The sequence below is a fragment of the Pelophylax lessonae genome, assembly GCF_965119305.1.
Source record: "Pelophylax lessonae genome assembly, chromosome: 2".
Classification (NCBI taxonomy): domain Eukaryota; kingdom Metazoa; phylum Chordata; class Amphibia; order Anura; family Ranidae; genus Pelophylax; species Pelophylax lessonae.
Window position 1 is genome coordinate 539,097,091 of NC_138769.1, and position 25,043 is coordinate 539,122,133.

The window sequence follows — 25,043 nt, forward strand, 5'->3', positions numbered from 1 at the left end:
ATTTGACTGCAAAGGATTTGCAACCAAGTATTAAAAAGTGAAAGTTTGATTTATGATTGTTAATCTGTCCCATTACTTTTGGTCCCTTAAAAAGTGGGAGGCACATATACAAACTGTTGTAATTCCTACACCGTTCACATGATTTGGATGTAAATACCCTCAAATTAAAGCTTAAAGTCTGCAGGTAAAGTGCATCTTGTTTGTTTAATTTCATATCCATTGCGTTGGTGTGTAGAGCCAAAAAGATTTGAACTGTGTCGATGTCCCAATATTTATGGACCTGACTGTACATCATATGCATTCAGCACCCTCAGCAATGACTGTAGAGGTAACAGTGGAAGGAAAGAAACTCAAGATGGATGTAGACACAGGAGCAGCAGTTTCAGTTATCACCCAGAAAAAATGGAGAAAACTTCTGATCCGAGCAACTGTCCGTTCAACACCAATCAAACTGCAGACATACTCAAAGCAGATACTCCACCCACTGGGTTACGTGAAAGTACAGGTATCCTACAAGGGTCAGACGAAGAGAATGCCATTATATATCCTAGAACATGGGGGGGCCCCCCTCTCTTTGGGAGAGGCTGCATTGCTCACTTTGGCATGCCAAACATCACCATAAACCCCTGCAACACCGTGACCATCCCATCAGGAGATAAAGAGGGATGGGTGGAATCCCTGAAACAGCGATTCCCACAAGTCTTTGATAACCATTTGGGGAAAATAAAGCATGACTGTGTGAGACTCAGGCTGAAACCCAACACCCAGCCTAGGTTCTTCAAAGCTCGGACGGTACCTTTCGCACTCCGAGCAGGAGTGGAAGCTGAACTAAGCTGGCTGGAGGAACAAGGTGTCATCTCAAAGGTAGAGCACAGCAAATGGGCATCACCAGTTGTACCAGTAAAGAAAGCGAATGGGGACTTACACATTTGTGGCGATTTCCGCATGGCACTAAATTCTCAACTGGAGATAGACCAGTATCCTCTACCCAGAGTAGATGACATTTTTGCCTCTGTTGCAGGATCTCAGGCAAGCATATTTACAGTTTGAGGTCCATCCTTCCTCCCGCAAGTTTCTAACCATCAACACTCACAAGGGACTGTATGAATACAATCGGATGGTGTTTGGTGTAGCCTCCGCCCCAGTCATTTGGCAATGCAAAATGGATGAGATTTTAGCGGACATTCCTTTCACACAGTGCCTGTTAGAGGACATGCTCATCACGGGCCTGACGGACCAGGAACACAAGCGGAACGTGGAGCTTGTGTTGACGAGACTCCAAGAGCAGGGTCTAAAAGTGAACTTAGCGAAATGCCAATTCATGGTACCTAAATTGGAGTTTTGTGGCCACCTTGTGGATGCAGAGAGTATACACACCACGGAAGCCAAAGTTGATGCTTTAGTAAAAGCTCCAGCCCCAACCAACGTCCAACAGCTGCGATCAGCTGCTTGAATGAAATGTGTTATACCTGAAGGGTTTCACATGTACTGTTACTTTAAGGCTGGCTCCACCCAGGAGTGATGACAAGGGTCAAGGGGCAGAGTGGCCATCTTAGACACATGTAAGAGATGCATTGATATACCGAGCTGTCCTGTAATGCATGTTGGAGTGTACAGTGAGTACTGAATAAACATCCTTTGTTCCAGATCAGAGTCCTGTGTCTCTCACAACACGGAGAATATAACAGTACAGTAGTGATGGTCATCTCCAACTAGCGGCCAACATGCACAGTACTTACTTTAATGTTATCCCACTAGAGCGCACAAGAAATGAGGGCCAACGTTTCGATTGCTTAGGGGCCTCCACCGAGTTTCATCCGGCACTGTCCCTCAAATGGGAGTCAGTCATTCTTTGACGGCCAAAGCAAGGAATGTGCTCTGAGCTGCATTTGCAATTCAGTGTACATTCAATAGAAGACTGACAGGTCAAAAAAAGAGCTCCCTGCTAACAATTTTTACATTTTTAGGTTTATTTCCTCTTTAAAGTGATGTAAAAGCCTAAACAGTTTCTACCTTACAGTGCAACTTTAGTCAGAAATGTAAATATAAAACAAATTGCTTCCTGCTGGCCCCTTTTGTATGTATGGCTGTAAAAACATTTTAAATAAGTACCTATGCTGTTTAATGTGCATAAGGGTAAGGCAAATGTTAATGCCTAAGCATGATTTTGCAACTTTGATATGTGTTCGTACATACACAATGTGTCTTTCCTCTCAATTCACAGAGCGAAAAACACAGGGCGGGATTTACAGTGACTAATCATTGTGATAGCCAATCAGAGGTCTATCACAGCAATCAGGTGACCCAGAACCAGGAGTTCCCGATCTTTAGTAGGGGACCCTGGGCTCCAGGTGAGACCCTGGTTTCTGTGCTGGGAGCGCCTAGTGCATTACCCTTGGACACCTTTAAAATGGCTCAGAGGAAGGGAGCGTGTCTCCCGAAACACGTCAGCGGTCCAAACACAGGAAAATGTTAATTTCCACGTGGTGGACTCATTCTATGCAAATTTTTATCTTCATGTTTGTGAGTATGTTCTGGGCATTTTAATAAACATTTTAAAGGTTTCCAAGGGTAATGCACTAGGTTATTGTGCCTCCTATTGTCTTTCATCTGTATAGTTTTTGGCGTCCCCTGCCTGAGGAGAGCGGAACACCATTCCCATCAGAGTGAGCGCTTGGGTGATATAGTTGTTTGACAAAATACAGATATGCATAGATGCGGCCCATGGAAAAAAGCCCAGTGACGCCGCATATATGCGTACTGTTGGCGCGAAGGGGTTAAAACCCAGTAGGTCACTCTCTCATCCTGTTCTGCACAGCCTCAGTTGTCTTTTACTCCGAGCACTGTGCACAGAATCAGAGCAGTGAGGCAGTCACTATGTACTGTACAATCTGCTGACAACATAATGATATGCTGCTTCTGAGGGGGTGGAGGAAACAACAGGAATAAGACAGCCTGTGACAATAAAGGACAGATTAGGGAGAGAGAAAAGCAGGAGAGGTGACAGGGCAAACTCTGTTGCTGGGGTGACATAAAAGCAGAGTTCAACTTACAAAGTTTTTTTTTTTTTTTTTTTTATAAGCCCGTAGCGTGTGAAACACACTCAAAAGACTTCACCCGGTGCATAAAAAAGTGCACACACACAAACGTGAGGAACACAAAAAGTGCACAGGGTGTGCGAACAAATGGTCTTCCCTCCGAAGAGGTAGGACCCGAACCTCGATCCCCCGGGGCGCAAGACTCCTGACAGGGATTTGAGGTACTCATGGTCTGTCTGGCCGGAACCAGACTGACCCCGTTCTTCAGGGGGACTGCCGAAACAGCCCCCACCGAGTACTAAGTGGGGCTCCCCCGAAGGGAGACCCCATGAGAGAGGGCGGACCAAGCCAAAAGGCCATATCCACCCCCTCCCAAGACTCAAGGTAGGGCCCGAGGACCCACACCCTACAAGTCGTGCAAAGTGAAAAAAGGTGATAGAAAAGTGACAAACCACAAAGAAAAGGCACACACAAACAAAAAGGTGGGGGAGGGGAAGTGGAGAGGTGAATTAGTGCCTAAGTGAAAAACAAAGGCAGGCCTTCCGGCCGGAATAAAAATTCCTCTGGTCGAAGCCAAAAGGCCTTGCCCAAGAGGCAGGTGCTTAAAAAAGTGTGCGTAGGTGCAGTGACCATGGTGCCGAAAAACTCAAGGCGAGCTGCCCCTCACCAGTGAGAATTAAGGCACCCCTGGGCTGCCACCCCAGGGGCACATACACTACGGGCTTTTTCTACCCCGGCCCAAAGGCCAGACCAAGTGTAGCCCTATCCTACCAGGAGGCATCAGAACTTTGGACAGCTTAGGGAGAACCTGCCTTCAACTGGGGACAAGCCTTTTGCAAGGCCAGATTCAACCCAGGAGGAAAGGCTCCCCCACCGCCACCGCCGTTCCTTACCAATCACATCCAGGAGCAGTACTAACTGGCCGCAGATCCAGTTTTCTCGCTCCCTTCAAACTGGTAGGGGCGGACCCATTCAAATCAGGAAGGCATTGGAACCCTCCGGCTTTCTCTGGTTTGGCCTACTCCGGTCCTCCAGTTACGCCCAGAGCGCCCCGGTATACTTCGGCCACCACCGATACTAACCTTCAGGTTCCATTCCAACACTGATAAGAACAGATACTACACTTGATCTTAGCCAAAAGGCCGAGAAGCGATACAAAGTGTCTTACCTGATTTTCCAGATTCCCTCTCCCTCAGCAGCACTGTGCAGCTCCTGCATCTACCCCTCTTGCTGGGCTAAGGCATGCAGTCATGGCTGGAACTACAAACAGAACTGCAGAATGTGACATAATTTTTCCAACTAAGAAGAGGGGGAGAGTTCTCAAAAAATGAGTGCTCTGGGCTCCAGCAAAATGGCAGCCTCCAGCAAGAAGAAACAGGAGCAATGCTGGAGGCAATTTACAACACACACTCATTTTGGTAGCATAGTTATTAACGTGGAATGTCTGTTTCTTACTAAAGAACATACATTTCCACTTTAATGCATTCTCTGCATTAAGGTAAAAAAAACAAAAAAAGCCCCACTACCTGTCCTACACCTCCTGTCCCTAAACACTTACTTGGCTCCATGTCACCATTCCAGCTCTGTCTCTGGCTTCAGCACAACTCCCTTCACTTCCTGCTTGCATAGGAGAAACTGTGGGCAGCTGAACCAAAGGCTCCTGCAGCCATCAGTCAAAGTCCTGTGAGGAGGGGGCGTGGCTTACTGGCACTGTGTGTCTAAAGACGCAGCAGCCTAGCTCAGGAGCATACATGTATGGGTGCCTTTTTGGCACACAAAGTGAGGGTGAGAAGCAGTCAGGTCCAGGAGGAACTTTCAGAGGAGGTGGTAAGTAATGTTTCTGCAAGTATAACCCTTTTAATTAAAAAATGTCCTTTAGCAGTACTTTAAAGCAGAACTAAACTGCTCTCACGCCATCTTAGCCTCTACTTAAATTTGCAGTTGTCCTGGTGCCATACATATGACTAGGTATGAGACCAGCCATTTGAGGGCTTGAAAGTTCAGTTGAGAGCCGAAATAAGCTCACCAAAAATCCTGACAGTTCCCACCAGAGGCATGCCTTGGAATGGAACGGTTTTGGGAAACACTTCGAACTATACCCCTACTCTAGCGATGTTGTCCTGTCCAGGAGCTCCTTTACCATCTGTTGATGTCTTCAGTCAGTCTCTTGGGTTGCATTCTTCAGCAATTTTGATTGGCCTGGCCGAGAGAAGGTCACTTCTGCACATGCGTGGGAATTTGGTTATCTGAGCAGATGACAAAATCGTACCCTGAGTTATGCAGCTCAGTGTACAGTGGGAATAGGCAGGTCAGAATACTTTAATACAGAAGAGACATAGTATATCTCTTCTGTGTTAAAAAGCCCTCTTGATCACAAACCCCCCCCCCTCAACCTGCCCCTTCAGTAAAGTTTCATTTTAATGCTGGATTAAACTGTATCTGAGCACCACAAACCAAAAAAACGATTTAATTTATTTTTATCGGTTCAAAAGCAAACTCGCCCATCCCTCCACATCTCCATGTTTTATTTTGTTGAGAAATCTCTTTGAAAAACATCTCCTAGCATTTATAGCCATGGCCATCTTAAATAAGGACAGATGATTCATGTAGCATTTACTTTCTGGAGTCCATCTGCCCTTAGCTCACATGCAGGTAGGAGGGTATGCTTTGCTAAGAAAGCCCTTCCTCCAGATAAAGGGAAAAAAAATGCCCATGAATCCTGGGATGTAGGACATTATTTTGGCCTAGGCCAGAAACCAGTAAGCAACTGAAGAAATGTAATTACTAATGCTAACATCATAAGAATTATAAATAGTTTAGTTCCGTTTAATGAGCCTCCGACCTAGAGCGGGGGGCTGGTGTTAGGTGATCCTGACACTGACAACTTAATAAAATTGTGGCAGGATGGCGAAGAGGCTGTCTGTATATCCCTATGGAATCACTCTTCCTGTAGCTGAGGCAGACAGATGTCTCACATCACTAGTGACGGATAATCAGCAGAAATAGAGCAACATCCTGCTGTATCTGGTTACAGAGGGAGTGCTTTCATAGGGACACACAGGCAGCACTCTTAGCCACGTTGCCCTGCTGCTTGACTATGCAGCATGTGTTATCCCACTCCATATAAGGCTGATATCAGATGGGTGATCTGCTGCTGGGGATTTATCTGTAGGGCCAGAATCACCCCTCTGACATCAATCTTGTGTGGGGTAGGATTGCACACGCTGCATAGTCAAGCAGTAGAGCAATGGACCAAGTCAGATGGATGATTTTATAGCAGGGAATAAATCGCTAATGCCAATGATAAAACGGAATTTTTGTAAAATCTTACCTGTAAAATTCCTTTCTCTGAGTCCTCCGACAGTCGCCGCCTCCTCCAAGTCATCACAATTGGGTATTGTCCACCTATCCGTAGGAATAGCTAGGCATATAGACTTAGTCAAAAGACAAAAGGCATTAGCATGTACACACCCACGGGGGCTGTCCCATCTGGTCAATACCCCCCCGGCATCACCACTCCCAACTCAGTTTGGTAGCATAGCAGTAGGTAATAAGAACCCCAAAAAGAGGGGCGGGGGGCGGCGACTGTCGGAGGACTCAGAGAAAGGAATTTTACAGGTAAGATTTTACAAAAATTCCGTTTTCTCTTACGTCCTCCGACAGTCGCCGCCTCCTCTAAGTCATCACAATTGGGATGTCCCAAAGCAGTATAGACATGAGGGGTGGGAGACGCAACTGTAGAAAAGGCAACGCAGTACCCACATCAGAGAAAGGAATCTTACATGCACCGTAAGAACCAACTGGGCAACAGCAACAATGCTCAACAGGAGCAACAGCCCAGGAAAGCAAATGCCAACAGCCAGGGACCCAGAGAAAAAATCAAGGGTCCATCATGGCACAGCCGCACTGAGAACTTTGCGGCCAAAAGAAGCATCAGCTGATGCCAGAACGTCTACTTTTGTACTTACGTCGCCTTGCACACCTGGGCCACCGAGGCCCGATGCCAATAGGCCCAGGAAGTACTCAAAGACCTGGTAGAGTGCGCCTTAACAGGGAAGGGCGGAACCCGTTCCTTCAAAGCGTAAGCCTGCTCAATGGTCTGTCTGATCCATTTGGAAATTGTCGCTGCAGACGCAGCCATGCCCTTCCGAGGTCCCTCAGGAAGGACAAAGAGGGAATACGTCTTCCGAAAGGATTCCGTAGACTTCAGGTAAACCCTGATCGCCCTGACAACATCCAAAGAATGCAAGGCAATCTCCTTCGGATGTTTAGGCTTCGTACAAAGCGAAGGCAGGACAATGTCCTCATTAAGGTGATAATCAGAGATCACCTTGGGAAGGAAGGATGGGGGTGGTCGCAAAACCACCTTATCCCTGTGAATTATCAAGTAAGGGGAGCGGTAAGACAACGCCACCAGCTCCGACACTCTGCGAGCCGAAGTGATCGCCACAAGAAAAGCAACCTTTTTCGACAGCAGAGGCAACGATATCTCCCTGATATTCACGAAGGGAGCACGCTGCAATGCGGACAGGACCAAATTCAAGTCCCATGGAGGTAAAGGCTCCTTTCTGGGAGGAGCCAAATGTCGCACACCTTGAATGAATGTGCGCACCAAGGAATGAGACGCCACAGGGCATTGGAAAAAGACCGCCAGTGCTAACACCTGGCCCTTTATTGTGGCCAGCGCCAGGCGCTGATCCACTCCAGACTGGAGGAAAGCCAAGATTCTCGACACCGAGTAAGAACGAGGGGAAAACCCCCTGGATTCACACCAGGTGAAGTAGGCTTTCCAGGTACGGTAATAGATCTTACCAGAGGAAGATTTCCTAGCCTTGATCAGGGTAGGAATAACCTCAGGAGATAGACCCTTGTCCTTCAAGACCTGGGTCTCAACAGCCAGGCCGTTAAAGCCAGCGACCGTAAAGCAGGGTGGAAGATCGGACCTTGAGACAGAAGATCTTCCCGCAGAGGTAGGCGCCACGAAGGTGCCACTGCCAGGTGAACAACGTCGGCATACCAGGACCGGCGAGGCCAGTCCGGTGCCACCAGAATCACCATGTACGGTTCCGAGGCCAATCTGCGAAGGAACCGGGATAGTAACTGAATCGGAGGAAAGGCGTACATCAGACGATACTGATGCCAAGGGGCCACCAACGCATCCGAGGCGTCCTCCAACGGATCGCGCGTTCTTGCCACAAAGCTTTCCACCTTTCGGTTTAGCCGGGATGCGAACAGATCCACATCTGGGGATCCCCACTTCGCACACAGCATCTGAAAGACCTCCAGGTGTAGGGACCATTCCCCCTGGTCCAGGGTCTGGCGGCTCAGATAGTCGGCCTGCCAATTGTCCACACCCGGAATGTGAACTGCCGAGATCGCCGGGACATGAGTCTCGGCCCAAGATAGAATTTCGGTCACCTCCCGGGCCGCTCAAGCACTCCTGGTGCCCCCTTGGTGGTTGATGTAAGCCACCACGGTAGCATTGTCCGTCTGTACACGAACAGGCAGGCCCTGGAGACAGTCTGACCACTGGAAGAGACAGAGTCTTATTGCTCTTAGTTCCAGCACATTTATCGGGAGGGAGGATTCCTCCTCCAACCAAGTGCCCTGGGCAGACAGGTTGCCCAGGACTCCACCCCAGCCCGACAGGCTGGCGTCCGTGGTAACCACTGTCCACACCACCGGGCGGAAGGACTTGCCTTCCGCCACCGCCGGGGACTGGATCCACCCCAGAAGAGCCAATCTGGTCTGGCGACTCAAGGAGACATCCAGATCCAAGGACTGAGGAAGTCTGTCCCACCTGGCCAGGATCTCCGTCTGGAGAGCCCGCGTGTGGAACTGGGCAAAGGGAATCGCCTCGAAGGCCGACACCATCAACCCCAGGCCCCGCATGCAGGTCCTGAGTGACGAGGACGGATTGTCCCTGAGGGACCCGAGTTCGTCCCACAAAGTCCGGAGCTTGTCCTCCGGCAAGAACACCTTTGCCTGAGCAGAGTCCAGAATCATTCCCAGATAGGGAAGACGAAGCGACGGAGACAACGCTGATTTCTGAACGTTGATGGTCCATCCGAACTCCTGGAGCATCTGTACCGTGATGGAAAGGTCGCGCACAAGGTCCTGGCTTGCACTCGATCTCAGAAGCAGATCGTCCAGGTACCCCAGGACCGCAATGCCCTGGGCCCGTAGCAGGCCCAGGACCGGTGCCAACACCTTGGTGAAGACCCTTGGAGCCGAAGCGAGACTGAAAGTTAACGCCACAAACTGGTAGTGGTCCTCTGCGATAGCAAACCGAAGGTACCGCTGATGACCCTCGAAAATGGGGATGTGCAGGTACGCATCCTTCAGATCTATCGAAGCCAGGAATTCTCCCGGACTCAAGGAGGCCACAACCGAACGGAGAGACTCCATTCGAAACTTTCGAACACGCACGAAGCGGTTCAGCGCTTTCAGGTCCAGAATAGGACGCACTTTGCCCTCCTTCCTGGGCACAGTGAACAGATTCGAATAAAACCCCTGAAACCTGTCCCGATGAGGCACCGGGACAATCACTCCCTGAGCAAGCGGGTCCTGCACCGCCTGATGCAAATCCTGCAGACGCCCCGGAAGCAGATGAAGATTGGAGGGAAAGAATCTGTCCGCCAGCCTGGAAAGGAATTCGATCTTGTAACCTGATCGAACGATTTCCTGGACCCACCTGTCCGAAATCCGGAGCAGCCAAGGTTGAAGGAAACCGCGCAAACGTCCCCCCACCCCTGAAATGGGTGAGGGCGCCCCTTTAGGCAGAGGCGGATCTAAAGCTGACAAAATAAACAGCTAGTAAAGTGAGAAAAAAACTGACATTTTTCAAAGAAAATCAAAAGAAAGATATAGGAAGGCTGAGACTGAAGCCCCAGCACAAGGGAGCCTGACTATTCCTGATTGCTAGGCAAACTAAAACTGAGTTGGGAGTGGTGATGCAGGGGGGGTATTGACCAGATGGGACAGCCCCCGTGGGTGTGTACATGCTAATGCCTTTTGTCTTTTGACTAAGTCTATATGCCTAGCTATTCCTACGGATAGGTGGACAATACCCAATTGTGATGACTTAGAGGAGGCGGCGACTGTCGGAGGACGTAAGAGAAAAAGAGATTTGTTACCAAGAAACGGATTGTTGCTGCTATGGGTTAAGCTGGTGCTATGTAATTAGATAAGTGTGCTTTTCTAAAAATCACTCTCCTTCAGCATTTTGTAGCTAAGCCATAGAGGTGAATGCAGAAGGATTGTTACTGGTAAGAGTAACATTGACCTGCAATGCTGCTCAAACTCAATCACAAATCTCTACAAAGCTATCTCTCAAGCTACAAATCTCCGATAGTTAGCAATTCTATAGAAATTAACTATGTCTTCATTAGTAAGAAATAAAGCTGTGACTAGATGACCCATTTGACATGGCCCTATTGCCTCATACATGCTTGCTCACCATGGTTTACTATAAGGCTCAGTTTCCACTATTGCGTCTTGTTGTGCGACTTGACACTACTTTTGGGCCGACTTCAGTGCGATTTGTCCATCATAGAAGGAAGGTCGCACTGAAGTCCCCAGAAGTAGCCACAAACAAGTCACACTACAAAGTCACGCTAGAAGTAGCGCGACTTTGTAGCCGCAATAGTGGAAACGTAGCCTAAGTCCATGTCAGATAAGTAATTTATTTGAAACAATATTTTTTTTCATAAATATTTTCTATGGAATTGCTAACTCTCCATACAGGAACTAAGGGGTATTGGGGGAGAGGGTGTTGCGAGTTAGGTTTTTTTTTTTTTTTCAAAAACAGCCAATGACCTGTTTAACTGTTTGACCAGTTTCTGTCCTAAAGCTGGGCTGGACATTTTTCTTGGTTGTTTTGTAACAAAAGTAACATGGTGAAATAAATAATTAGATCATAAAAAAAATTAAATAATAAATATTTTATTTCAAAATATATAAAATTATACACAGTTATTGCTGTATTTACAATATTTACATCTAAGAAAGCACATCCAATCGGTTTTTCAGCAGCATTTATACAATTGACTCCCTAAAATCCAACCACAATGTTTCCATGTCTGCAGCCTATATTATATATACACACACACACACATATATATATATATATATATACACACACACACACACACACACACACACACACACATACACACACACACACACACACACACATTACCGAAAACAGGACTCAACAAAGGAGGCAGATGCGGAGACTAATTTAACCACAGTGGGGGAGGTCAGGGGTCCTGAAACTACGGTCCGCGGACCAGATACGGCCTGCCAAGGTCATTTACTCGGCCCGACAATCCCCCACAACAAGCAGTCTGCACTCGGCCAGGGTTGGCAGCTTGGTGCCTGCTGCCTTCACAGAGGCTACCATGCACAGCCCAGAGATGGACTCTGAAGTTACCAAGCTGCAGAGATCCCTACGGACCTTGCCCCATAGTGGGGAACAGGACCAATCTCGGGCATTGTCCAGGGTGGGGGTGGAGACACAGAGACCCTGCTCCGGCATCTAACAGTCCAGTGCTGGAAAGCTACACAAGGGGAGCAGGCTCTTAGTCCTTCTTGTGGCTGTCTTTTAATCTGTATGCCTGTTGACAGCGGTAATTCCCCGGGAGTTGTTAAAACTGGAACTCTCTCCCTGGCTACCATTACCAACTCTGTGTGATCAGGCTGCGCTCCCATCTCTAATCCCCGTGCACTGGTGAGGCTGCATTGATGGGCACTGGTCAGGCTGCACTGATGGACACTGGTCAGGCTGCACTGATGGACACTGGTCAGGCTGCACTGATGGACACTGGTCAGGCTGAATCGATGTGTACTGGTGAGGCTCCATTGATGAGCACTGGTGCAAATACGGAACCGGACAATGACCATCTCATTAGCCAAAAGCAGGCCCATACTTGCCATTGGAATACTAATAGGTTTATGTTGATTAAAATTGTTTTTCATTTTAAATATTGTATGTTTATTTTTTATAGTTTTTTTGCACTACAAATAAGATATGTGCAGTGTGCATAGAAATTTGTTCATTTTTTTTCAAACTATAGTCTGGCCCCCCCAACAGTCTGGGAGACAATGAACTGGCCCCCTGTTTAAAAGGTTTGAGGACCCCTGCTTTAATACATACATTAGAATTTTCTGGCGTACAGTACTTAACAAAATCTAAGCAGAACTAAAAAAAAAAAACGAAATCCTTCAGAAGCCCAAAAAATTGCATTCCTTCTAATGGGGAGATACTCTATTAGTTAACATGGCTTCAAACTTACATGTAAATCTTTTATTTAAAAAAAAGGTCCAATTATCTGATTCAAACTTAAAGCTGACCTCCAAGAATGCAGCCACTTTCTAAAATGTGCTGGCTTACTTTGGGTTAGGCGATAACAAGAAAACTGAGAGACGGCAAGGCAAGGCTTAGAAGAAGAGACGAGGCGTGAGTACAGAGTCCAGGTAGTGAATTCTATCACAAGCCAAGAGACATTCATCTGTTCAGCTTTAAGGAATTGTTTTCTATGAGCTCAAGAAGAGCCTCTGCATCTGCTGACTGCTGTAGCCTTTCTATTAAGTCATCCAAAATGTCTTCTCCGTTTATGAATTCCTGAAAGAGAAAAAGATTAGCACAATGTACACCTTTCTTCACGAAATACTGCGCAATTACTTCACCTTTTTGTATATATCAATGGGCAAACTTTGCTTTCATTTTAAAAAGATTAACAGATAAGATTGCTACACTACCCATTTTAAATGTCATGTTATTGAAATTGCATTTTAATTTTTAATATGCAGCAGTTTTTTTTTTTTTTTATAACTGCCAATTCTGATTTTCATTCTTTACAACCACTGCAATGTTCAGAATAACCGAGGCCTCATGTACACTGAGCGTTTACTCATCTCCTCTGAAAGCCTTTTCTCCTGGCAGGAGAAAAGCAGCTTAAAGCCCACGTTTAGGTTTGATACTGCATTCTGTTGGCCAGAATATTACTTTATTCTGGCCATTAGAATGCATTAATGCACAAACATGCCTATGGTTTAGGTGTGTTTATGCGTGTTTTGCATTTTTTTTCTGCCCAAAGACTACTCTCCTGAATGTGCCGGTGAGGTTTTATTTTCTGCCTTTAAAACGCTCCTTTCTAATACATCTGTAAATGTCTATGTCTGCATTACCAGATAGGCTAACAGAGGTGCGTTTACAAGCAGAAATAAAAAAAAAAATAAAAAACACGCCAAATGCTCGTAAAAGCGCAATAATAACTTCATTCCTTTTTAGGTTCATTTCTTGCATTGCAAAAAAAAAAAACAAACAACATGAAGATATGTTATTTTATAGGGAACATATAGAAAATGGTAATTTTGCCCAAGCAGTACCCTGAAAATTTGATATGTCTTGAATTCCTCCTAAAAACTAGCTGTGCACTTCCTGACATGACCCTAAGCATCCGTTCTTTATGCTTATAGCTGTGTATCTGCATGTGAGATCATGAAAAGTTGGTCATAGATGATTCTTTTTTGTCAGTCAGCAGGCTGAACAAAGAAAACAAACAAACAGATTCATTCATCCACAAAAAAGAAGTAGATGGAGGAATCCCTCCCCTGTCGGGACATTGTATTCCAACAGTGAGATTCAAGTTGAAGATGAACAAGTTGGAAAACTTTTGTCAATCAATGGTTGCAGCCACTGATCGGTGAATTCTGCTCACTGATCAGTGGCTGCAACCATTGATTGAAAAAAGTTTTCCAACTTGTTCCTTTGACAGAAGTCAGCTGAATGGGCCAAATCTAGATCAATCTATGTTCATCTGCAGGCACTGCTGCCTTTGGTTACTAGTATTACAAGATTTGTTGATGTCACTACTATGCCACGTACTGTCTTCTTGCTTGGTAGAAAGCTGTATATGGCCACCTCAAAGCAGAGAAACTATGTGAAACAAGGTATGGCAAGTCAACAATGAAAAACGATCAACTGTAAGGAGTCCACAGACAATAATGGTGACTAGTCCATTGCCATCTGCTGACTTTTTGGGACACAGTATCCATAGTACAGGTGCAATTTAACTGATTTTCACAGAAAAGTCTATAGCCAAGGTTACTGAAACTTAGCTGGTCCAAGGGCTGAACATAACTGTTTGTATATGATATATTTCCAGGTTTTACATCAGGGCACTGTCAAATGTGGCTGCAATTGTGGTGCAAAAATTTAGCAAACATTGAAGTTGATTTACTAAAACTGAAGAGTACAAACTCTGGTGTAGCTCTGCAAAGAAACCAGTCAGCTTCCAGGGTTTTTAGTTACAGCGTAATTGAACAAGCTGAAGTTATAAGCGGATTGGCTAACATGCACAGCTGCACCAGATTCTGCACTCTCCAGTTTTAGTAAATCAACCAATTGTTGATTAAACCAAAGCAGCTCATTAGAGGAGGTGAAGGTGCCAAGAATGCAAAAACTCACTGATTATTATGGAAGATAGAGTCCACAATAAAGTAACCACAGCAAACAATAATAGTTCTTATGGGCACTTATTGTTTTGGTAAATTGGGCATTTTAAATCTTACTAGATTAAATTCTTACCTTTAGATTTCGAGATTCAAAGGATATCCGGTGGTCCGTTAGTCTGTCCTGAGTGAAGTTGTAAGTGCGAATTCGGTCAGACTGGTCTCTTGTACCAACCTGTCAAGGAAATAATACAGTAACAACACGCATCAATGGGCATAGTAAAAGGGATGACCCTTAGGCATTGGTGTCAGTGGGTTAAATAAAGGAGTCTCCCTCAGATAATGGTGTCAGTGGGCATATTAAATGAACCTCATAATTCACTGGTGTCAGTGGACCTAAGGCAATGGTGTTAGTGGGATTATTAAAAGAGCCCCTGTAGCATTGTTGTCAGTGGCATTCACCTCCCTGTGGGCGCCATGTCTTGTTGTTAAGTCACAGCTGGCAGAAATTCACTTCACCCAATAGGGCATGTAAATAATTGCTGGGTGCTGGAACCCTCTGCACATCAGCGCACAGCACTCCCTGACACTTTTTCACAGAGGTTTTCCCGTCTTGTAATGAGTAAGCCATGCATGCAGGGCCTTCACCTTGCAAAGGCCAGTTAGTGTGTGTATTTACCCACCTGCAGTTTCCTGGCACTTTGCCTTTGGGACAGCTCCTGATTGACCGTCTGTTCAAAGAGTTTAGCCCTGAGCATTTTCATGGCAGTTTCCTTATTCATAATTTGAGAACGCTCTTCTTGGCATTCCACCGACATCCCTACATGAGAACGACAAAAATAGAAGTATGAAGTATAAAGAAACTACAAGGGCCGAGATATATCCCAGGTAACTATAGGCCGGTCAGCCTAACATCAGTAGTCTAAGATTTTGGAGGGGATGTTAAGGGACCACATACAAGACTTTAGAAATGAAAATGGTATTATTAGTAGTAATCAGCATGGATTCATGAAAAACCTTCTATGATGAAGTGAGCTGCCACCTAGATAAAGGCAAGCCTGTGGATGTGGTGTATCTGGACTTTGCAAAGGCTTTGACACCGTTCCTCACAAACGCTTACTGTTCAAACTAAGGAAGGTAGGTATGGACCATAGGGTGAGTACCTGGATAGAGAACTGGCTCCAGGGGAAGAGTGCAAAGGGTGGTGATTAATGGGGAGTACTCGGATTGGGCAGGTGTGGAAAGTGGGGTCCCCCAGGGTTCTGTCCTGGGGCCAATGCTGTTTAATTTATTCATAAATTATCTAGATCGGTGTTTTTCAACCACTGTGCCGCGGCACACTAGTGTGCCGTGAGATATTGCCTGGTGTGCCGTGGGAAAAATTCCAATTTCATCCAAAGCGTATGTTATGGACTATAAATAGCTCCGGTGTCACTGTTACACTGACAGGAGGAATACAGGAGGAGACATCGCCGATGAGCAGAAGAGCGCAGATGGATCTGGAGGAGACATGAGCAGAAGAGCACTGACTGATGGATCTTGATGGAGACATGCGCAGAAGAGTGCTGAGTGTGACGGACAGCGGCTATCTGGAGGAGACAAGCGCAGTAAGTACTGAGTGACAGTGAGATACTGCAGTGATGGACAAGTTTTTGAAAAGGAAAGAACTGCACTCTAGAGTTGAGCGGACACACCTGGATGTCCATGTTCGGCGCGGTCGGCCGAACTTTACCCGGACACCAAACCCCATTGAAGTCAATGGGGACCCGAACTTTCAGGCACTAAAATGGCTCTAAAAAAACCAATGGAAAGGGCTAGAGTGCTGCAAATGGCAGCAAAATGTAGTTAAGAGCATGGCAAGTGCTCTGCAAACAAATGTAGATAGGGAAATAACTTAAAACAACAAAAAAAAAACAGAAAAATAAAACTATTTTCTTCATCTGTGAAGGACGAGGCCCATATGGAGTAGGAGGGAGGTTGAGGTGGCGGTGGATGTGGCGGTGGAGAGGGATGAGGTAGCCAACACTGCTTTTTTTTAGTCATTTTAAATTAAGGTACACCCCAAAAGAGTGAGAAAGATCAAAAATATAACAATGGCTGGGTAAGGTCGGTATCCATCTCTATTCTGCACAAGGTACGGAAAAGTCCTGTGGGATCCATGCCTGGTTCATTTTAATGAATGTGAGCTTGTCCACATTGTCTCTGGACAGGTGGCTGCGCTTGTCTGTGATAACGCCCCCAGCCGTGCTAAATACACGTTCAGATAATACACTGGCTGCAGGGCACGCCAGCACCTCCAAGGTGTAAAGGGCAAGCTCAGGCCATGTGCCCAATTTGCAGACCCAGAAGTTGAAGGGGGCAGACCCGTCATTCACTACATGTAGGCGTGTGCACACATACTGCTCCACCATGTTGGTGAAATGCTGCCTCCTGCTAAGACGTTCCATATGAGCTGCTGGTGCTGCTGTTTGTTGTGGCGTGCTGACAAAGCTTTTCCACATTTCGGCCATGCTAACCCTGCCTTCTGAGGTGCTGGCGGTGCCCTGGTTGTGTTGGTGACCTCTTCCTCCTCCTCCTCTGCCTTGGACTTGTGCTTCCACTGTGGCCCCGCTGTCAGGTGGGAATGCCAGCAGCAGCGCATCTACCAGCGTGCGCTTGTACTCGCGCATATTGCGATCACGCTCCAGTGAGTGAAGGACGGCACGTTGTCCTTGTAACGGGGATCCAGCAGCGTGGCCACCCAGTAATCAGCACAAGTTAGAACGTGGGCAACTCGGCGGTTGTTGTGGAGACACTGCAGCATGTAATCGCTCATGTGTGCCAGGCTGCCCAGAGGCAATGAAAGGCTGTCCTCTGTGGGAGGTGTATGGTCTGTGTCCTCTGTATCCCCCCAGCCACGCACCAGTGATGGCCATGAGCTGGCCTGGGTGCCACCCTGCTGTGAACATGGTTCCATCTCCTCCTCCTCATCCTCCAGAACTGTGCCCCTGCTGGACAATTGTGTACCTGGCGTTTGTGGGTGCAGGAACCCACCCTCGGAGCCACTTGTGAATGACTGCCCTGAAAGCCTTGGAAATGATCCCTCTTCCTCCTACTCCTCCTCCTCCTGTGCCACATCCTCTTCCATCATCGCCCGAATCGTTTTTTGAAGGAGGCATAGAAGTGGGATAGTTAAGCTGACAACGGCGTCATCGGCACTGGCCATGTTGGTGGAGTACTCAAAACAGCGCAACAAGGGACACAGGTCTCGCATGGAGGCCCAGTTATTGGTGGTGAAGTGGTGCTGTTCCGCAGAGCGACTCACGCGTGCGTGCTGCAGCTGAAACTCCACTATGGCCTGCTGCTGCTCGCACAGTCTTTCCAGCATGTGCAAGGTGGAGTTCCACCTTGTGGGCACGTCACATATAAGGTGGTGAGTGGGAAGGCAGAAGTTACGTTGCAGCGCTGACAGGCGAGCAGCAGCAGGGTGAGAATGCCGAAAGTGCGCACAGACGGCCCGCACTTTCTGTAGCAGCTCTGACATATCGGGGTAATTTTTAAGGAACCTCTGCACCACCAAATTCAGCAAATGCGCCAGGCAAGGGATGTGCGTCAAACCAGCTAGGGCCAGAGCTGCTATAAGATTTCGCCCATTATCGCACACCACCAGGCCGGGCTTGAGGCTCGCTGGCACCAACAACTCATCGGTCTGCTGTTCCATGCTCCTCCACAACTCCTGCGCGGTGTGGGATTTTTTACCCAAACAGGCAAGTTTTAAAACTGCCTACTGTCGTTTACCCCTGGCTGTGCTGAAGTTTGTGGTGAAGGTGTTACGCTGACCGGATGAGGAGGCGGTAGAGGATGAGGAGTAGGAGGAGTTAGGAACAGGAGGCAAACTGAAGCACCCTGCAATCCTCGGCGGAAGGAGATGCGCCAAACAAATTTAAAAGGTGTATTTCACACGCACCGATACAGACTATGCCGCAATTAAATTTTTTTCATCCCAAAAGGGTGTATATTAAATAGCGGAATAGAAAAAAATTTATAAAACGGTGTATTTCACACGTACAAACACAAGCTAGGTCCCGATTACAATTTTTTGTACCCTAAAGGCAGGATGAGGAAGAGGAGTAGGAGGAGTTCGGAACAGGAGGCAAACTGAAGCGCCCTGCAATCCTCGGCGGTGGAAGGTGCGCCAAACAAATTTGAAAGGTGTATCTCACACGTACCGATACAGACTATGCCGCAATTTAATTTTTTTTCACCCCAAAAGGGTGTATATTGAATAGCGGAATAGAAAATTTTTTATAAAACGGTGTATCTCACACGTACAAACACAGACTAGGCCCTGATTACAATTTTTTGTACCCTAAAGGCAGGATGAGGATGAGGAAGAGGAGTAGGAGGAGTTCGGAACAGGAGGCAAACTGAAGCGCCCTGCAATCCTCGGCGGTGGAAGATGCGCCCAAAAAATTTGAAAGGTGTATCTCACACGTACCGATACAGACTATGCCGCAATTTAATTTTTTTTTACCCCAAAAGGGTGTATATTGAATAGCGGAATAGAAAAAAGTATATAAAATTGGTTATTTTTCAATAGCACATGTGAACACAGCAGTGTCTTATGTTTTATGTCACGGTCAGCAGCAGGCTATGAAGGGAAAAAAAAAAAAAAAAAATCCCCTTTAACTTTGTAATTTTTAAATAGCAGATTAGAACAGCACTCTGTAGTAAAATATAGCTGAACGCTGCACACAACAGACAGATAAAAAAATATTTTTTTCTCCCTCCTCCTCCTCCTCCTCAGTGGGCTCAAGTGAGGGCAAAAAGATCATTCACTGCACCACCCCCCACACAGCAAAATCGATGTAGATCGCTAACGGACGATTGTTCTGTCCTGTGTCTCCTAATCTCTCCCTGCCTACTCTCTCCAGCCTGTCCCTAAAATGCTCAAATATCTTTCCCTGCCTACACTCTGACCTGTCCCTGCATTCTTTTCGGGCACAATGTTTTTCCCTGTCTGTCCCTAATCAGCAGCAGCCAGCACCGTTATGTGTGCTCTCTCCCTACACTACAGCAGACTGACGCACAGCGCGCTGTGTCTCGAGCTTATAAAGACCTGGGTCACATGCTTCAGCTGGCCAATCACAGCCATGCCATTAGTAGGCATGGCTGTGATGGCTTCTATGGCACACCAGTTAAACACTTGTTGATTGGCTGTTGAAAGCCCACCATTAAAAGCGCGCCATTACATACAAAACAGGAAATAAAATTACCGAACACGGATTTTAAACCCGAACATACAGTAAAGTTTGCGGGTCCGTGTCCGGGTAACAAAAATCCAATTATCCGGTACGGACCCGAATAATACAGTCCGTGTTCGCTCAACACTATTGGACTCTGAACAAAATTCGGAGCCAGATGAGAGCCCAAGTATGAGTGGGGATCAAAAGAAAGAAAAGATGGTTAGCTCAAGCAAATTCTCTGGCACAAGGCAATATAGCGAAAGCTATATTTCATTTGGATTTACTTTCACCGGAGATGCAAACAGACCAACTCCACTGTGTGTGGTGAAAAGCTATCTAACAGTGCTATAGTCCCAAGTAAACTTAAACGCCATCTCCAAACGAAACACCCTTTGCTTCAAAACAATAAAGACAGAGAGAGACTGAGAGCTGTTGACGAAGAACTACGTGTGTGTCTTTCTTCGATTTCAGCCAGAATATCAGCTTTGTGTTGAGCCAAACAGGCCCAGGTTTCGCACTGAGTAAGTAAACAGAAATTTGAAAAATTATAAAACTTTATTATTTCATAATAAAGTAATTATAAAATAATTTCTTTGTGTTTATTTGATTCCTATTCAAGCAAATTACTTTATATAGTAAATAGGCTTTACACAAAAAAGGTTGAAAAACACTGATCTAGATGAGGGGATATCTAGTACAATCTCAGTTTTGCGGACGACACTAAACTAAGCATGCCAATATCTTCTATTCAGGATGTGGAAACCTTTCAAGCGGACCTGAACAAAATAATGGGGTGGGTAACTACATGGCAGATGAGGTTTAATGTTGAAAAATGTAAAGTAATGCACTTGGGTGCCAGAAACCAGAAAGCAAGCTACTCACTAGGGGGGGAACCTCTGGGTGAATCTAAGATGGACAAGGACCTGGGGGTACTGGTAGACAACAGGCTTGGCAGTGGCATGCAATGCCAAGCCGCTGCAAGCAAAGCCAACAGAATACTGGGATGTATAAAAAAGGAGATTCACTCCAGAAATAAAGATATTATTCTCCCTCTCTACCAGACTCTGAACCGGCCACATCTGGAGTATGCTGTCCAGTTCTGGGCACCGGTCCTCAGGAAGGATGTGCTGGAACTGGAAAGAGTCCAGAGAAGGGCAACAAAAATAATTAGGGGAATGAAGGACATCTGCTATGAGGAAAGACTACAAGCACTGAACTTATTCTCCCTGGAGAAGAGATGATTAAGGGGGGATATGATATCAATTTACAAATACTGTACTGGCGACCCTAGCATAAGGAACAAACTATTCAGAGAAAGGGAATACAATAAGACACGTGGCCACTCACTAAAACTAGAGGAAAGGCGATTTAACCTTAAAGTACGTAGGGGGTTCTTCACTGTCAGAGCAGTAAGGATGTGGAATTCTCTTCCTCAAACAGTCGTATCAGCAGGGAGAATCGATTGTTTCAAAAAACTATTAGATGGGCACCTTAAAGATCACAACATACAGGGGTATACAATGTACGGTTAACAGCAAACACACACACACACATCATAGGTTGAACTGGATGGACTGATGTCTTTTTTCAACCTCATTAACTATGTAACTAAATATGCAGTGGCTTTATAAACAGAATCAGAATCTAAATAATAGCCAAATAGTGGAGGTACAGAGTGAAGGGAGGGGGAAGAGAACATGTCTGTAGGCTTTATATTTAAAGAAGAACTCTAGGCAGGTATAGAATGTACACGTTAGTGCAGCTTTGTTTTCATTACTACATCATTACATTTTTTTTTTAATGCACCTGAATTTGACTTGACTTCAGCTTCTTGCAATTTGCAAAAAGCTCAGACTATGAGACAGAAGGGACAAGACTGGAAGCCAATCAAGTGTGCAGCATGCAAAAGTGTTGACAAGGAGCATGCGGATAGGAGGGAAGCAGAGTGAACAAAGGGATACGCTCATTAGCCTGTTGCTGCACTTTAATTGTCCAGATCGCAGACTAGTGCCTGATACACATGGGCAGATTATCGGCCGTTTTACCAGAAACCGGCCGACATTCAAGCCCATGTGTACACCACCAGCCTGTCTGTTAGGAAGCTTGTTCAGCTAATACTAGTTTGCGTACAGCTAATGATAGTCCTTGTGCAGCTAATGCTAATTCTTCTTCAGCCAATGCTCATTCATGTGCACCAGTACACGGACGAGAACAGGCTAATGTCCAGCGTGCACTGACACGTAGGCGCATGACCGTGAGCCAATGCGCACGTCTTAGCGCATTGGCGCCAAATGGCCTGCTTCCTGTCTATCCTGCTGTTTTATTGTGTATGACCCCGGCTCACCTTGACTACGTCCCTGACTGTGGCAGTCGGCTGCTATCAAGCTACCGACACCCGTGCTTCTTTAACCCTTGTACCTCTGTTACCACCTCCAGGGGTGCTCGGACCAGAGCCGCAAGGGAAGCCCTCTCATCAACTCAGCCTTCAGCTAAGGTACGTGACACTGTCCAACAGAAGCCGGCTGAACTAGGGTAGTCCCCCTGTCAAAACACAATAGCTCAACAGGGAGATCCCTGAACTAACATCGGATAGATAGTACAGCAAGCTCCTCCCAAGCTGCTCAGTTGTGTATCCAGCTTTGGGGTGGAAAGAAGGGAAATACATATTTACAAAGATTGCTGCTTAAGTTTTTATGATGGCAATTTGCATATACTCCAGAATGGTATGAAGAGTGATCAGATGAATCGAACCTAAGTCCCTCTTTGCCATGAAATTGAACTTAATCCCATAAAAAACATTTCCACTGCGTTTTTGAAGAAGGCTTCAGGGCGACCAAAATAGTGCAGCAAGCGCCAGGACCATCTCCTACAGTTGATTAAGCTGCGGGATCGTTGCACCACCAGTGGAGAGTTAGCTCAGGAATGGCAGCAGGCAGGAAGAGTGCATCTGCACGCACAATGAGGCAAAGACTTTCGGAGGATGGCCTGGTGTCAAGAAGGGAAGCAAAGAAGCCACTTCTCCCCAGGAAAAACATCGGGGACAGACTGACATTCTGCAAAAGGTACAGAGATTGGACTGCTGAGGACTGAGGGAAAACATCTTGAGACTATTCATGTGTGGGGTTGGTTCTCAGCCAAGGGAGTGGCCTCACTCACAATTTTGCCTAAGATAACAGCCATGAATAAAGGATTGTACAAAAAGATCCTACGAGAAAAACTTCTCCCAACCATCCAAGAACAGTTTTGTGATGAACAATACCTTTTCTAGCATGATGAAGCACCTTGCCATAAGGCAAAAGTGATAACTAAGGGGCTTTGAGAACAAAACATCAAAACTTTTGGTCCATGGCCCTTGGAGAACGTAGTCAATCCTCAAGACGCGAACGAACAAAAAAAAAAAAAAATTCTGACAAACTCCAAGCATTGATTGTGCAAGAATTGGCTGCCATCAGTCAGGATGTGCCCCAGAAGTTGAATGACAGCATGCCAGGACCAATTGCAGAGGTCTTGAAAAAGAAGGGTCAACAATGCAAATATTGACTCTTTGCATAAATGTCATTATCTTTAAGTATACCATATCTGAAAAAAAGATCTAAAAAAAAAAAAAAAAACTGAAGCAGCAGACTTTGTGAAAATGAATATTTGTGTCATTCTCAAAACATTTGGCCACGACTAATGTATATTATCTGTGTATTTACTGTTTGCCTGAAGTTCAGGTTTCTTTGCTGGCAGTGCATTGATTGTAAAAGATTGATATCATACAGTACCTGTAGGCAGATAAACAATCCTCACTGCACTGTCCGTTGTATTAACATGCTGACCTCCAGCCCCTTTGGCTCTGAATGTATCAATTCTCAAGTCCTTTGGATCAATTTTAATATCAATCTGTTCAGGATATAAAAACATACTTAATATCTATCATATAAACATAAGACAATCCCCATAACCCAGCTTATGATAAATTCATGCACTTAACCTCATCTGGCTGTGGAAGGACAATTACAGTCATGGTTCCTGTGTGAATCCTCTGCATCCTAGAGGAAAGGCCAACCTCTGGAATGCGCTGAACTCTGTGAACGCCCCCTTCGTATTTCAAACGCTTGTATACCCCTTCTCCCGCAACACGTGCAGCTGCATGGTGCAGCCCTCCTGGAACAAGATCAACAGGCGATTCATTAGGGACAATCAAGAAACAAACCAATTACATACGACCCCAATTCCAAAAAAGTTGGGATGGTGTGTAAAATCTACATAAAAAACAGAATGCATCGATCTGCAAACTTCAGAAACCCATATTTTATTCACAATAGAAAATACATCACATGTTTAAACTGAGACAATGTACCAGTTTAAGAAAAAAAAAAAATGTGGAGTTGGGTTAGCAATAAAGTCTTTGTAACGAGAGGAAACTGAGTCCCCTACTGGTTCTGCAGATGTTCTCAAAAGTGGTGAGGGTCCTGTAAATATAATTTCTGAGATGGAGAACAGAAAGTAGCAAAGCTGAAGAAAGTTCCAGGTATCTGGTGGTGGGTCCTTGAACCTCCTGCGATAACCATCACAAATGTTCTTACAAAGTGCATGGTCCTACAAGCAACTGTATGCCCAAATTTGCATTTTACTTTTCGATGCAATGCAGTGTTTGGCATGACAAATATTTTTTATTGCAGCTTTTGGCTTAGCACATTTTCAAACAACTCAACAGCTTGCATAGAACTAAGGTCACTACTGACTTGGATCTGCCCATAGATCTGGTCCTCCCTGCATCTATGGCCGGCTTAAGATTCAGTATGTTGACACTTGTTGAGCTATGCATCCTGCTTTGGCAACTGTAGGTTTTGCATTCCTTAATAACCTACTTGTTAAAAAAAAAAAACAAAAAAAAACAAACACAAACAAACCCCAGAATCCTTTAGGAAAAAAGTCCTGCACACATTTAATTGCAATTCAGTGTACACCAGTAACATTTTCTTCTGCAGCCCAAATGGAAGTGTGCCTATACACAAGTAGATTTTAAACAGTTCCCGAGTAGAATTTAAAAACGTTTTCCAGCAAAAAAAAAAAAAAACTGAAAAAAATATTACAGCACTTGGGCAGCAAATGCCAACTTCATCCCATAATTACGGTTCTCTCAGTTTTCCGCAGAGAGCAATCAATATACAGAAATACCTCTACCCCTACGGTCTGTCTTTGTACATTATGTGAGCATATTTTTATGGGCATATAACCTGAAAAATATTTAAGAAGAACACCAGGCAAAAATCAATCTTTGGATCTAATTTTTTCCTCCATGTATGTGATCTACCTTACTCTTATTCCTGCAAAT

The 25,043-nt window shown here is 45.7% G+C and overlaps 1 protein-coding gene across 1 annotated transcript in view; it reads right to left on the reverse strand.

Moving 5' to 3' along the window:
- Positions 1 to 12,383: 12,383 nt before the first annotated feature.
- The window catches only part of MTRF1 (mitochondrial translation release factor 1), a 33,732-nt gene continuing 21,072 nt past the window's right edge, over positions 12,384 to 25,043 (reverse strand). The window contains exons 6-10 of the mRNA XM_082244311.1: positions 23,697 to 23,869; positions 23,488 to 23,605; positions 15,179 to 15,315; positions 14,632 to 14,730; positions 12,384 to 12,663 (exon numbers count right to left, since the gene is read on the reverse strand). Of these exons, the coding sequence (XP_082100437.1) occupies positions 12,547 to 12,663; positions 14,632 to 14,730; positions 15,179 to 15,315; positions 23,488 to 23,605; positions 23,697 to 23,869 (644 nt within the window). The 3' untranslated portion in view covers positions 12,384 to 12,546. The remainder of the gene's footprint in view (positions 12,664 to 14,631; positions 14,731 to 15,178; positions 15,316 to 23,487; positions 23,606 to 23,696; positions 23,870 to 25,043) is intronic.